At 40.3% G+C, this 14,873-nt stretch overlaps 1 protein-coding gene across 3 annotated transcripts in view; it reads left to right on the top strand.

Annotated features, from left to right (window-relative positions):
* The first annotated feature begins 833 nt into the window (after positions 1 to 833).
* Positions 834 to 14,873, top strand: part of LOC139727995 (probable E3 ubiquitin-protein ligase HERC4) — a 41,616-nt gene continuing 27,576 nt past the window's right edge. For 2 of the 3 annotated variants that reach the window (XM_071638964.1, XM_071638962.1), the window contains exons 1-3: positions 834 to 913; positions 11,693 to 11,970; positions 14,623 to 14,785. In XM_071638964.1, the coding sequence (XP_071495065.1) occupies positions 11,733 to 11,970; positions 14,623 to 14,785 (401 nt within the window). In that variant the 5' untranslated portion in view covers positions 834 to 913; positions 11,693 to 11,732. Of the gene's footprint in view, positions 918 to 11,692; positions 11,971 to 14,622; positions 14,786 to 14,873 lie in introns of all 3 variants that reach the window. The other variant, XM_071638963.1, reaches the window with a different exon arrangement.

The raw sequence follows: 14,873 nt of genomic DNA, 5'->3' as shown, positions 1-14,873 counted from the left end.
TTAGGTCAAGAAGACAAGAAGCCGATTTCTTGTAGCTCAGCAAGTCGACTTGTTTGGGACAAGAAGGCATGATATCGAGTTGTTGAAACTCGGAATATCGACTTGCTTGGGACAAGAAGACAAGATGACAAGTTATTGCAACTCGGCAAGTCGACTTGTTTAGGTCAAGAAGACAAGAAGCCGATTTCTTGTAGCTCGGCAAGTCGACTTGTTTGGGAATGATAACGAGTTATTGAAACTCGGAATGTCGACTTACTTAGGACAAGAAGTCAAGATGACAAGTTGTTGACTTCTTGTCCCATAAACAAGTCGACTTGCCGAGTTTTATCAACTTGTCATCTTGTCTTCTTGTCCCAAGCAAGTCGATATTCCGAGTTTCAACAACTCGATATCATGTCTTCTTGTCCCAAACAAGTCGACTTGCCGAGCTACAAGAAATCGGCTTCTTGTCTTCTTGTCCCAAACAAGTCGACTTGCCGAGTTTTATCAACTCGTTATCATGTCTTCTTGTCCCAAGCAAGTCGATATTCCGAGTTTCAACAACTCGATATCATGTCTTCTTGTCCCAAACAAGTCGACTTGCCGAGCTACAAGAAATCGGCTTCTTGTCTTCTTGACCTAAACAAGTCGACTTGCCGAGTTGCAATAACTCGGCTTCTCGGTATTTAACCTGTCTTCTCGTCTTCTTATCTCGTCATCTGGTTGGCACTTTTAAGCTTCCGTAGCTACCAGTATCGTACTCCAGTTTGTTGTGACTCTTTGGTATGTGGTTTTTATTTTGGGTTTTTAACACACACACACACACACGCGCGCGCTCAAGCAGTCTCACGTACACCACAGTGGGCTGCGTAAAACGACAGCTTGGGAATTTCCCACCACCACAGCTACACACCCGTCGTTCCTGAGACAGTTGGTGAGTGAGTGTCGAGTGTGGAGAATTAAAGGCAAAATGACATTGGAAGATTTAATTTTCATGTTATGTAATTATATAGAATAGAACCCCGACTGTGATGGAGTTCATCTTGCATGATCATCTCATCAGACAAGCAAGCTCACTCGGCCCCGCCATCTTCCCAGTCCCACCTGCGTTAATTCATGTCATCAGCGATATTTACCGCATTGCCATTAGATTTGCTACTTTTTGTGAAAACAAACAATGAAACTTAAACCGTATGTTCGTGTAGTAGCAGTAACAAGTTAGGCCGATGTTGTGCAAACGGTGTAGGCTGTACCTGTAACTTTGCCATTGACGTAAAATACTAGTAAATTTACTAAGTAGACAATAGTCGAGTCTACATCATCATGATCATGTTATTGTTAGTCTATAATGATAGTAGAAACCTAGTTACTAGTAACATGCTTGGGTGACCCGCACCTCGTCATAGTTAATCATAATGTTCATGCATGTTACATTGTACTTCACTGAAATTCTGTGAAATCCCACTCACATATGGGAAAATTGCTGAAGATTCAAATGGAATCACAAGTTCAATGATCAATGCCGGAAATTTGCAGTTCTATCGTCGTCAAACGCAAACGATGCGGAATTCATGTGCGCTCAGGAAGGGAACCGCATCTCGCCACCCCACTCTCCCAGAGACAAAGCACGTAAAAGACATGTGCGGGTGACCATGATGATACTGATAACACATATTCCTTACATAAATGTAAGATTTTCAAGAAAAACTGTTTGGTTTTCACCTCAGTTTGCTTGGTTGTGGTAACCCTGCGCTGCAAGGCAGCAAAGTTTCAAGCGTACTGAACACAGTCCCAGGCGTAAATTTTTGTTCAGTGCGCTTGTAGCAATTTTACGCAGGGTGACGATATTCGGGCCCCTGACGAGGTGCGGGTACCTCACTATAGAGTCTAGTACTCTGTATCATAGACATGGACACAAGGTAAAAATAACAAAACAAAAACACACACACACACACACACACACACACAATTCCTCTCCCTCTTTCTCATTCTGTCTGTCTAAAATCTACTTACCCAGGCCCCACAAGCCATCTATAATTTGACCGCCTGCTACATGCAGAAACATATGTTTTTGTGCACAGTCAAACCTTGGCATGGGAGGTCGAACCTTGGATTTTTGGCGTTAGTGTCCATACTACTTTACTTGTCCTAGACTAGCCAGACACAAATTAAAGAATTGTGTGAGTTATGCAACTTGTGAAGAAAAGCAAAAAATAAGTAGTAAAAATTAGTAACATAGTTATTTTACATATCATTGGTAGGTACATATGTCAATGTACATGTAGATCAAGTGTATTTTAATTCACTGCAAGTTAAAGCAAGCTGCCACAATGCTGTCCAAAATTTGGCTGCCTGCTACATGTACATGTAGGCACAGGTATATTTTTCGCTCATGGTCGAACCTTGGTGCAGAGATGCCATATGAATAGCCTTTCACAGTTTTACCAAACGCTTATGACCGTATAGTGTAGATTGATTGACTGACTCATTATTTGGCTGGGTTACAATGGACAGATTGTATTGAATATACATACCAAAGTGGAAAGACTTCCTTATGTCCCTCCCCCCCCCCCTTACTTTGGCATATTTGTAACCAGTTTACACTACCCTACCATTACATAGCCATGCATGATGCTGTCCCTACCACTTGCCAAATGTGTGCATGCATTCATGCGTAAGCTAATATTACTATTTATGGGTAAGATACATGTACAGTAGTGTAGAATGGTAATGCAGAATCAGGGGGGGGGGGGAGGACATATCTTGGGGAAAAAAAAAACAGAAAAAAAGTGCCAAGTTCAGTGGCAGATCCAGGGGGTAGTGCACCAAGCACCCCCCTTTATTTTTTGTTTACAACAAAAATAGAAATTAAAAAAATGGGGGGCACAACCCCCCCGCCTTTAATTTTGTAAAGGTGCCCCCTCTTTACGGAATTCCTGGATCTGCCCCTGAAGTTGTGAGTAATATCCCAATAATGATGTGTAAGTCACTCTTTCATTTGTAACATTCTCTTTTTTTTTATGAATTTTGTGACAAAGGAAACATGTGTGTAAGATGTATTTAGGAATATTGTTCCAAGATTAACAATTTTCTATCTGCTGTTCAGTAGTGTTAACTTTTTTTTTTGGGGGGGGGGGGCAATCATAGCAGAGATTGATGGTTAACGTGAAGATAAAAATGATGTAATTATTTTGGATTCCAAACTGTTTACATATGAGCCTGAGTTGCACACATAGTGTTTTTATATGAGTGAATATAGTTGATTGTATGTAATAGTTACTTCTCTGTTGCATAAAATGTTGGATGAGGCACACTTTCACAATGAATGTTCCTGGTACTGTGCCTGAAAGGGCGAGGCACACTTTCACAATGAATGTTACTGGTACTGTGCCTGAAAGGGCAGTGCTGGGGATGTGTAACCATGTACTGTTACCAATCCCTTCATTGACCTGCCTTTCTTTCTGTTAGCTGTCCATGTAAGGATCTTGGTCTTTTTTTCTGTCAACTTGAGTATAACAGCTTCTCTCTCTTTTTTCCCTCTTTTTCTGTATAATTTTGCCTTTGACATCTAGAGATTGAATGTTTTTGGGGGTTTTGGGGGTTTTTTTTGTTTTTTTTTGTTTTTTTTTTTAAGTATGTTATCAGGTGTTAACCTGTCTGGCAAGAATGCAGCCCAGCGAAAAGTCATTCATAGGATTATACTTGTGTCAGATGCATCTCTTAAGCCCCGGTCACACAGCACTCCACGTCTAAATCACATACAAAAAGTTATGAAAATCTGGTGGACGTGGTCATAAGTGGTAATTTTTTGGTCAATTTTGGTTTGGCCAAGCTTTGTACGGGGTATGGCCGTTGGCGGCTGTTCCACTGCTTAAGCACTGCCTAAGCACGGCTAACCACGTCCAGCCACATGTGTGTACGCAGAAAAATCCATTTGTCAGTGATAAGTCGCTAAACACACGCTATTTTCCGTGATCCTAATGCGTATCACGCGTCAGATGACCGTGCTCTGCCCATGACAGACGGCTAAGCTTTCGCGTCTTACCGCGTCTCCCCAAGTTTTAATCACTGCCGGAACACGGATTATCACGTGTGTTTCTCGTGTGTTGCACGTCTTTACCCCGTGTGCCGCCCGTGGTTGTCCGCGGAATAAAATTTTGAGCAGTTCAAAACTTTTTACAGCGTCCGACGCCATTCCGATTTTTCCCCGCGTCCTGCCACATCTATAAATCGACCGTAGCTCGTCTTAAACTCGACATCAACGCGAACAACATCGTCTGCATCACAGGAGACCACTTTTTGACGTGTTTTGGCCGTGATTAAGCTGTAAAGCGCTGTGTGACCGGGGTTTAATGCTCAAGGCCATATGGTTATCCTGTTGTATACAGGAACCCTAATGGGTCTTTTACAAAGACTAGTGGAGTTTTAGAATCAGTCTATCTGCCATTAGACATAGTGTTTTATATTTAATCATTCTTTAAAGGTGAGGAAGGCTTGCTAAACTAAAACATTTTTGCATTTATATTAGCACGGCGTTGTAGTACAGTAGTCTCCACATAATGGAATGCATCGAGGTAGACATGTCAATAAAATGAATAGAAAACTTCCAGACAGACCTAATCTACATTAAAGGACAAGTCCACCTTCATATACATAAGGATTCAGAGAATGCAGCAATATAGATATTAGTAGAACACATCAGTGAAAGTTTGAGGAAAATTGGACAATCCGTTCAAAAATTACGAATATTTTAAATATCTGCGCAGTCACTGCTGGAAGAGAAGACTACCACAGTATATGATGTCACATGCGTACAACTATATAAGGAAAATAAAAAAAGAATTTCACAAAACTTTACTTTTTGAATAAAGTGCACAGTTCTTCGACTTGCTACTGACGTATGTTAAGGGTAATATTATTCCCCCTGCCTTCTGAAAGAGAGAAGTCGAGTGTTCTTTTGTTATGGGAGAAAAATGGAAATATGTTGAATTTTCTTTATTCTTTCTTTATATCGTTGTACTCATGTGACATCACAAGCTATAGCAGTCTTTTCATCCAGCCGTGACTGAGCAGAAACTTCAAAAATTCATAACTCTTTAACGGATTGTCCGATTTTGCTCAAACTCTCACTGTTGTGTTCTACTGATATTGCTGCATTCACTCAACCCACATGTCTATGAAGGTGAACTTGTCCTTTAATACTTTCCTGCAGAAAACCTATATAAAATGGTTGCAGGGCTCGACCGTAGCAGTGGCCCAGATGCCATTGGCCACCTAAAATCGCAGCGGGCCACCTAAAACCGCCGATGAGGCAGCCCTGCTGGCCACCTAACGTTCTCGCCAAGGGGTTCACCCAAATTTTGCAGTCAATTTTGCACCTTGAGGATGTTTTCAAGTTCATTATTTCCCAAGAAATATCATTTTGAGGCATCCTTTGAACGTAATTTCAATAGCTGTCTCTCAAGGAACACAATAATCTGAGCATGCAGTGAGCGACACGAGCCTCCAAAGCGTGACCACCTCCTTGCATAGGCATAGTAGGATCCCTATATATCTATAGACTAGTGGTGTATACTGAATTCGCTAAGACCCCATTTACGAGCCCGCCTTCATTTCAGTGTAAACGCACAAAAGGCCAAATGCGGGGCCAAAATTGGCCGCGCATTTGGCCACGCTCTGGAGGTGGTCCGAGCCGCGGCCGAGCCTGGCGTTTTCTCAGTGTAAGGCAAACTGGGTCAAATGCGCGGCCAATTTTAGTCTGGCTTCCAAACCCTCTGCTCGTACTATTTCGTTATTCAGAATATTAACCCCCTCAACGTCGAAAACTAGTATAGTTTAAGGTGGTTTTGTCCTGCAAAGGATTTTTCCTTCGGCAAAGGCCTTTGCCCGAATGGCGACTTCGTCGCCACGGAATCCAGTTGGCAAAGGGTCTGAAAACCAGACTATACCAAATTGCGTTTGTTTACAAGCAGAGCGCCACTACAACAAAATATTGAAAGGTTTAAATTAAAAGCGCGGCCGAGCCCGGCATTGTTAACAGACAAAATTGCGGGGCTCAGCCCTGCAATTGAGGCTGGGCTTGGGGTCTAAATGGGGTTTAAGGCACCACTATGCAGTGATATGACAAGTGAAGTTATGATAAAATAGATTACTCGTATAAAATGTTGACAATAGAAATAGATAGCAAAAATAGATTTATGGATATTGTCATGGGGAAGTTACGAATATTTACAAATCCATAAAATATCAAAATGGTAATTTACACAACATGACTATATTAACTAGTTAGACTTAATATTAAAAACCTTACATCTGCTTTCACAAAAATGCATACCGGTGTATACAGAATATGGAAGTAATTCCCCTGAAAGACAGGTGGGTATGTGTTATTATAAGTTGCCATTGTTCATTTTCATGGAATAATCTTGCTGAGCTAGACATAACCTTGTTCTTTGAAGTTAAGGAAAAGAACCAAAAAAAAAAAAGGTAAAGCAGAGGTCAGTTCTCAGGGTTTCAGCTTGCCATTCCAAAAACTCATAATGCTAAAGGTTTGTTATTCCGAAGGTGCTGCTATTCTGAAGCAAAGGTGTGATAGTTCGAATATCAATAGATGTTTGTAACTGCGAAAATAAAAAGGGTGCACTCCTTCAGCCAAGAATGAAATGTGTTCATGAACTTTGAATGAAAAAAGCCTGTTATTTTGAAAATAAAGAAGGGTTTGGCAATCTGAAAACATTTAAAGGGATGGTATAGTTTTAGTTGAGATAAGTATTCCGGTTTTAACTTTTTAATGAGATAATTAGAAACCACTTACATGAAATATTAACCGATTGAGGGTGGACTGATTTTGCTGCAACAGGCATTTCCCATACACACTTGCCAACGTATACTCAGAACTTGTCCTTAACGGGTTAAAGAGTGTACAATTATAAGAGAAATCAAAAGTTTATTTGATGGAAATTCACTTGGTTTTTAATGGCTGAGATATCCAAAAACAAAGGAAAATAAAGTGGTCCTAATAAAAGGTGGGACCCACCTGTTTTTAACATACTTTAACACTTGATTGTCTTCCTGAATACCTCACCAGAGAAATTAGTAGCAGTATTCTATCTCTGCCCCTCTAACCTACAGTACCCCTCCCCCCCCCAAAAAAAAAAAAATATATATATATATACATATGTATATGTGTGTGTGTGTGTGTGTGTGTACTCAATGAAATAGTATTAAAAAAAAACAGTGTGAACACTCCTTAAAAATCTTGCAAATTTGAGCTAACAATGAACAAATCTACAGAAAGTTGATTTACTGAAATTATGTCAAAAGTCAAAATGATAGAATATGGACCTGATTTGAGTTTTTTGTGAACTCAATATTTTAATGCAATTTCTTGTTGTAATCAAATTTCCTTTGCAACCAGTTGCAATGAGTGTGTGGTGGAGGAGAGGGGTATCTGTATGGTGTCATGTCCGTTGTAGAATCCAGATACTGTAAAGTAGTGTTCACTATGTTTCAGCACTGTTTCTTTTTATATTTGAATCGTTATTGAACTAAGCCAGAGTAGGATTCCAAACTGACTCCCTACAAAGTCTTTTTAATGCAAAAGGACCACATGCCAATCATCATATTACACACTGACTTCAACATGGTGATTATTACAATGAAATCTAAGAATCTCTTGTGAAAAAGAGAAAAGTATATACATTTTAAAAAATCCAATTTGATTTAGTTTATAATAGCGACGGACTATCATAATTAAGTTTAGCAATTCATCTAGAACAGTTACATTGATTGCAACTACATATTTTGATGTGAAAATGAGTGATTATAAGATTTTCTCACAAATCTATTGATTTATTTAAGAGGTTAGTAATTCCGTAACTTCAAGCTTCTCCATTAAAAGTGATAATTGCTAAGTTGTAGTAATGTGTAGTCATGTTGTGTGATGAATTAAGTTTGTTTCATTGAATTAAAAAAAAAAAAGTAGATGAAGATTTGTGTGCAGGTCAGTTTGAGCCAAGGATGGTTATTATTTCCTTATCCAATTCAGTTGTGACCAATAATGTTATTTTGTGAAGTCTTGAGAAGCGTTAAAAATTCCAGAACTGTACAATTTGATGTGTAGTTTTGATGCTACATATTACATTGTACTTCTACTGTTCGAAGTTTGTAATACCAAGGAGGTTAAAGAGAATGGAGTCACAGCCATCTTTAGATTTCCTTTTGCTGGATGTTTAATGCCACCACTCAAAAATAAAGCATGTGCCAAACTGGATCTGCCACCCAGACAGGAATTTAGACAATTGACTCATGTATTGTATAATGTGTAATCACCAGCTACTTTCTAGGGATGATATGATTATATGTATTGATGTCTTTTGTGATGGTGATTATTTTTCACTATCCCTGCTACCCTACTAAAAGATATGTGAATGGTATAAAGACATTAAGATGCATGAATAGAAATTGGGCAAAAAAAATTATGAAATGAAAATAAAAATTACACAAATAGGCGATATATCTATCGGTAACGAATAATACTTGTGTTTAATATTCCATATTAGTTTCATTTGTGGGAATTCAGTGGAAAAGTGATAAAACTGCCTTTCCAGGATGGTACAGGTTCAAAAGCTTTCACATGATACAGCCCTGATTTACACTTTTGCACAAATTTCTGGACAGGATTGACTAATTGTTTTATATGCTTTATCATTGAGTGAGATTTCATTTCATTTGATAACTAAACAAGCAAAGTATAGCCAATATTAATGAATTTTCAGATTGCTCAGCAAGATGGCGCATGGAACATTGACCATCAAAGGCACAAATGCACCCATGGAATTCTTTTGTACATGAATAGAAAGTTGACAACTGTTTGAATAATTACAGCTAGGTAGAACTCCAACTCTTAAACCTCCTTGGTAATACTAAAATAGATGAATCCGACTTGAAAAGCACTGTAACTTTTGGCGGCCCAAACTGGGGGGCTTCTAAAGGAGAACAAAAGTGCTTTCAATGGGTTGTGCTATGGGCCAGGTGCGTTTCTTTGTCAGTGCATAAATTATCTTTTGTTAGGCATATTTGAAACCCCCCATTTAAAAATTACCATTAAAAATTACCCAAACCAAATTGGTCTATGCTTGAAATATGCAGTGACATTTCACTGTGAATTGTTTGCAGTGTACATGTTGTAGTTACATTGGGGGAAGGGGGGTGTTTTTTATTGAGTCATTGTGTAAATTTGTAAGGAATGGCTTTCAGGATTCATTTGATGTGTTTCTGGCTCACGTCGGTGGATTGCTGACACTTGCTACTCAGGAAGCTCATGTTTCGCAATGCCCTCCTGTTGACATGAAGCTGAATGAACACGAGTGCTTTATCCTGCTGAAGTGCTGAGGAAGGTTTCAATGTATGAATGTGATTTAGATGAACTTGACATGATCTGTCAGGCAAGAATGCTCTTTCTCATCGGGCCAAGGAGACATGGTAGCATTCATATCTGCAAAGTGTGCTCATCCACTAAGCTGCAGCAGAACATTCCACAGACAGGATTTGGGAGAGGCATGATTGCGCAATGACGTGACCAGAGCTGGCATGGCATTTCAGCATAGTCATGGGTCAGCACCTGTGAGCAGCGTTACTTGGCAAATGAGTAAAACTTACAACATGACAAGTGTTTGTGGCATCTGACTGCAGGGGTTATGCTGGCATGGTATTTCCTATTTTCCTTCCTGAAATATCATCTTGAGATGTGTTTGTAAATTGTTCCCATACTCTGGATTCCTGCAGTGGACACATGAGTTGTCATCGGCTGGAAACAAAATGCGTCGGCTGAGAGAGCCTCGCAGTAGCATGCAACGTACACACTGAGCATCAATGATGAACATTAATGATGTACTACCAAGGTGTCATCTTCCGTCTTGGCTGCATCAGTAGTGCCATCGTTTGAGCTTGTATACATTGATTGGATTTGATTACCGGTACCTCAGTTTGTGGGTGTTTTTTTTCCCCTGAAGGAGCTGTGCAATATTTAATGTGAAATCTGGCTTTGAATTACTCTTGTTGATCAATGTTCAAATATCTTCAATTCAAGAGCTGTAGAAACTTCTTAGTGTTGATTTTAAAAGGAGAAGGGGTTATTGGTATGAATTTATGAATAAATTAAATGTTGGTCAAGTTCATAAGTATGCATTTTCATATCTATATTTAGGTTTGTATGAACAAAATAATACCTTTTTTAATTGTATTCATGATTCTCAATTCCCATTTAAATGACCACTAGGCCATACTGTTTTGGCTTCCATGGACCCCGCTGTACTCAGCCCTGCAATTCTGTCCATTTTAGTGCCGGGCTCGGCCCAGGCTTTTAAATCAAACCTTTCAATATTTTGTCGTAGTGGGGCTCTGCTTGTAAACAAACACTATTATTGGGAGGGCGCCAGTCGCAGTTTGGTACCACATTTGGCCCAGTTTGCGTTTACAGTGAGAAAAGGCCAGGCTCGGCCACGGCCGAGCCACGGCCGAGACTAGTTCCAGAGCTTGGCCAAATGCGCGGCCGATTTTGGTACCGCATTTGGCCTTTTGCGCGTTTACAGTGAAATGATGGCCGGGCTCAGCCGCGGCCGAGCCCGGCCCTTCCACTCACTGTAAACGGGATCCTAGAGTGGGAAGGCTGGCCCTGCTCAGATTTTATATTTGAGAATGGCAGTAACAAAGTAAGCACAGTTTTATCACAGGTTATCTCTATTTTAAAGGGATAGTACAGTATTGGTGGAGATGAGAATTGGGCTTTTAAATTTTTGCGAGATACCAAGAAAACACTAATTATATAGTACAGAGCATAACATTTTAAGAGGAATTCAAAGTTTATTTGATGAAAATCGGGTTTGGAATGACTGAAACATCCAAAAACAAAGTAAAACAAAATAATTGTAATAAAGTGTGGGTCCCACACTTTATTAGAATCGCTCTTTTTTGGATATCTCAGCCATTTCAAAACCAATTTTCATCAAATAAACGTTGAATTCATCATAGAATTACATGCCCTTTCATATTTCATAAGAGGTTTCTCATTATCTCACCAAAAAATGTTAGAAACCTGAAATTAGGTCTCAACCAAAACAGTACGATCCCTTTAAGTACACACAGCCGAAGAATCTTATTACTGGAGTGGACTGTTACCAATGAGCACACTCTTCGATTTACATATATTCACTGACCTGTACTATACATGGATTTCAAATGTACCCCGATGGGCTGTGAATGAATCAGGCCACCCACGAATCTCCACACTACCTGGGCCCCATTTCATAAAAGATGTTAGGATAGCAACTCTTGCTGGAATGGCAACTTCCCATAGCAACAGCCAATCAGGAAGTTGGATTCTTGTCATTACCATGACAATTGCCATTCCAGCAAGAGTTGCTGTCATATCAACTTTTTATGAAATGGGACACTGTGAGATGCCCTGTTTCATAAAGCTGTTCGTACAGTTACGAACAACTGAGCGACTGGTGATCAGTTCTGATGTGCTGTACTTATCAGAATTTCCATAATTCAGCACAAGACCTGATCACCAGTCGCTCATAGGGTTGTTCGTAACTTTACAAACAGCTTTATGAAACACCCCCGCCTGTGGTGGTCTTTAAGTATAGATCTGGATTTCTTCCTTCTTCTTTCATGGCACTCTTACTCTGATGCTATCAAAAACTTACAGTACGGTACAGGGATATCACAAGCGGAGGAACTGATGTGAGATGCCTGTGTTCAGTTGGGGCTCAGCCACTGAGGGCCAGTTGGGACTGAGCTGTGATGAGGATGCAGGAGGATGTATCGCCGCAGCAACAGAAGTCTCCTTGCCCTCGGACCAGAAAGTCCGCAGCATCAGCTGCGGGTCACAGCACACTTGCGTCCTCCTGCAAGATGGGACTGTTTTCACCTGTGGAGCAAACAACAGCGGGCAGTTGGGTCGCCAAGGAGACCACTTCAAACTGGGTAAGAATTGTTTGACGTTGCCCTTTAAGTTTACATATAAACTACTTCATTGATGTCATGCCTTTATTCACTTGGTGTTGTAAACTAACAGGAGGAACAATTTTCTCTATCAAACACAGATTTTTTGTCCCAAGTACCCCACATTATTAAAACTAGAGAAGCACTCTGAGAGCGCAGACCTCCGCCAAGCATGCAGCTCATTTCCATCACTGATCTTGTTCTTCCATATATATATCAGTGATTTCCACCCATACGTACTATAGCATGCTGAAAGTGTTTATAATAGTAGTGTGCTGAAAGTCTCCCGATTTCCCAATATAGAAGCCTTTGTTACGTCATAAACCCTCAGCTGCACAGCGCACCTCACCCCAGCAGAAACTAGAGCACGCACTTTAGTGCACGCATGCAAACCTCAAATACGTGCAGCCTGAACTCCCAAGTTCACTGACCCTCCCTGCCAAAATATCAAAAATCCTTCATAAATTCCCCAAAAATTCTCGGATCACTACCAAAAGTTAATCGTTTGTTACTCGTGTCATTCTCAACCTTCCCTGCAAGTTTCATCCCAATCCGTTTTCTACTTTTTTAGTTATTTTGCGCACAGACAAACGAATGAACGAACGAACGAACGAACGAATGAACGAACAAACGAACAAACGAACAAATGAACGAACAAACAAACCAATGGTAACGAAAACGTAACCTCCTCCCTTGGCGGAGGTAACAAAAAATGCTTCAACACTCAATCTGCTTGTTTATGTTGGATTGAATTGTTCTACAAGAAATTTGCCTGTCTACTCTGCTATGCCCCATAGAACTGTAATTGCCAAATCACTCTCGTTTTCAAATAATCCTCGAAATTGCATCTGTTTCACAGTGATCTTTACTTTGCTCAAATTGATTGCAATGTTCAGAGCTTGCACAGCATAAAAGTGCTGTCATGAAATGTCACGAGTGTTGATATCATTGTTGGTAGTATGATAGTAAAACTATAAGTTAATGTGTAGTAGTAGGTAGTAGTAGTAGTAATAGTAGCAGTAGTAGTAGCAGCAGCAATGGTAGCAGTAGCAGCTGCAGTCATAATGGTAGTAGCATCATCATCAGCATCAGTGTCATCATTGTAGTTGCCCATGTTATTTTTGTCCCCGCCGAACGAGTTCGAGCAGGGGACTATGAAACGGGCTCCGTACGTGTGTGTGTCCGTGTGTCCGTCCGTCCGTGTGTCCGTCCGTGTGTCCGTCCGTGTGTCCGTGTGTGCGTCCGTGTGTGATCAAAATCTTCAATTTGCTACTTCTCTGTCATTTATGAGCCAATTTTGATTCTGTTTGCTTTATATGATAGCACTACAAGGGAGCTTTGAAACTTCTACACAGAATTTCAGTCGTGACCTTTGACCTTGACCTTTGACCTATATTGTACATTTTGCTACAAAATGCTACTCCTTCGCCATTTCTAACCCGATTTCGATTCCGTTTGCTTTATATGATGACACTAGGTGAGGGCTTCAAAACTTCTACACAGAATTTTGACCTTTGACTTCTTTGACCTTTGACCTTGATTTTTTACCTATATTGTACATTTTGCTACAAAATGCTACTCCTTCGCCATTTCTAACCCGATTTCGATTCCGTTTGCTTTATGTGATGGCACTAGGTGAGGGCTTCAAAACTTCTACACAGAATTTTGACCTTTGCCTTCTTTGACCTTTGACCTTGATTTTTGACCTATATTGTACATTTTGCTACAAAATGCTACTCCTTCGCCATTTCTAACCCGATTTCGATTCCGTTTGCTTTATGTGATGGCACTAGGTGAGGGCTTCAAAACTTCTACCCAGAATTTTGACCTTTGCCTTCTTTGACCTTGATTTTTGACCTGTATTGTACATTGGCTACAAAATGCTACTCCTTCGCCATTTCTAACCCGATTTCGATTCCGTTTGCTTTATGTGATGGCACTAGGTGAGGGCTTCAAAACTTTACACAGGATTTTGACCTTTGCCTTCTTTGACCTTTGACCTTGATTTTTGACCTGTATTGTACATTGGCTATAAAATGCTACTCCTTCGCCATTTCTAACCCGATTTCGATTCCGTTTTGCTTTATGTGATGGCACTAGGTGAGGGCTTCAAAACTTTTACACAGAATTTTGACCTTTGACATCTTTGACCTTTGACCTTGATTTTTTACCTATATTGCACATTTTGCTACAAAATGCTAGTTTCGGCGGGGACATATATTACGCACCGCGTAATTTCTACTTTTCCTTGTCATTCTTATCATTATTATTAAAAAAAAAGAAAAAAAAACTATGCTTTACAGTCAAGGTAACACAAATGAAGTGAGTGAAGTCAAACAATCTTTTGATTAATCTCTCCCCTCCCAACCCCCCCCCCCCCCACAATTCATTTTGATGGTTAAAATTGTTGAATGTTTTGTTAGGTGCATCTGTACAGAGGCTAGAAATTGATTCGAGATGCTATTGTGATGCCCAAGTGACGTTCAGTGCGTGGTCAGCGGGCAGGTATTCATTGTGTAATCCACCTTTGAGTATTTTCATCACAGAGTTGATGAGTAATGCCATGAGGATACTGACGTGTTTGTATGGCCAAAAATCATACTGGCTACAATCAGGTGGCTTGTCTTTTTGCAGTCCAGGTACTGGCTGTAGAGACCTTGGTCATCTGCCAAGTGTCCTGTGGAGATGACCACACCCTTGCCGTTTCGGACAAGGGGCAAGTCTTAAGCTGGGGTCACAACGACAGAGGTCAGTGTGGTATGGCCACAGGAGATCAGGACGATAAGCCCAAGCCAAGGTGAGCCTGATGAAAGACTGACTACTCACAAATAGAAGGAATAGATGTGTGTTGCAGCGCACACTATGTGGGAGTGAACTGAGAGTGA

Source organism: Diadema antillarum, unplaced genomic scaffold, assembly GCF_040938485.1.
Source record: "Diadema antillarum isolate AM-2024a unplaced genomic scaffold, OU_Dant_1.0 seq00000161_RagTag, whole genome shotgun sequence".
Lineage (NCBI taxonomy): Eukaryota > Metazoa > Echinodermata > Echinoidea > Diadematoida > Diadematidae > Diadema > Diadema antillarum.
This window is presented reverse-complemented; position numbering and strand designations above follow the sequence as displayed.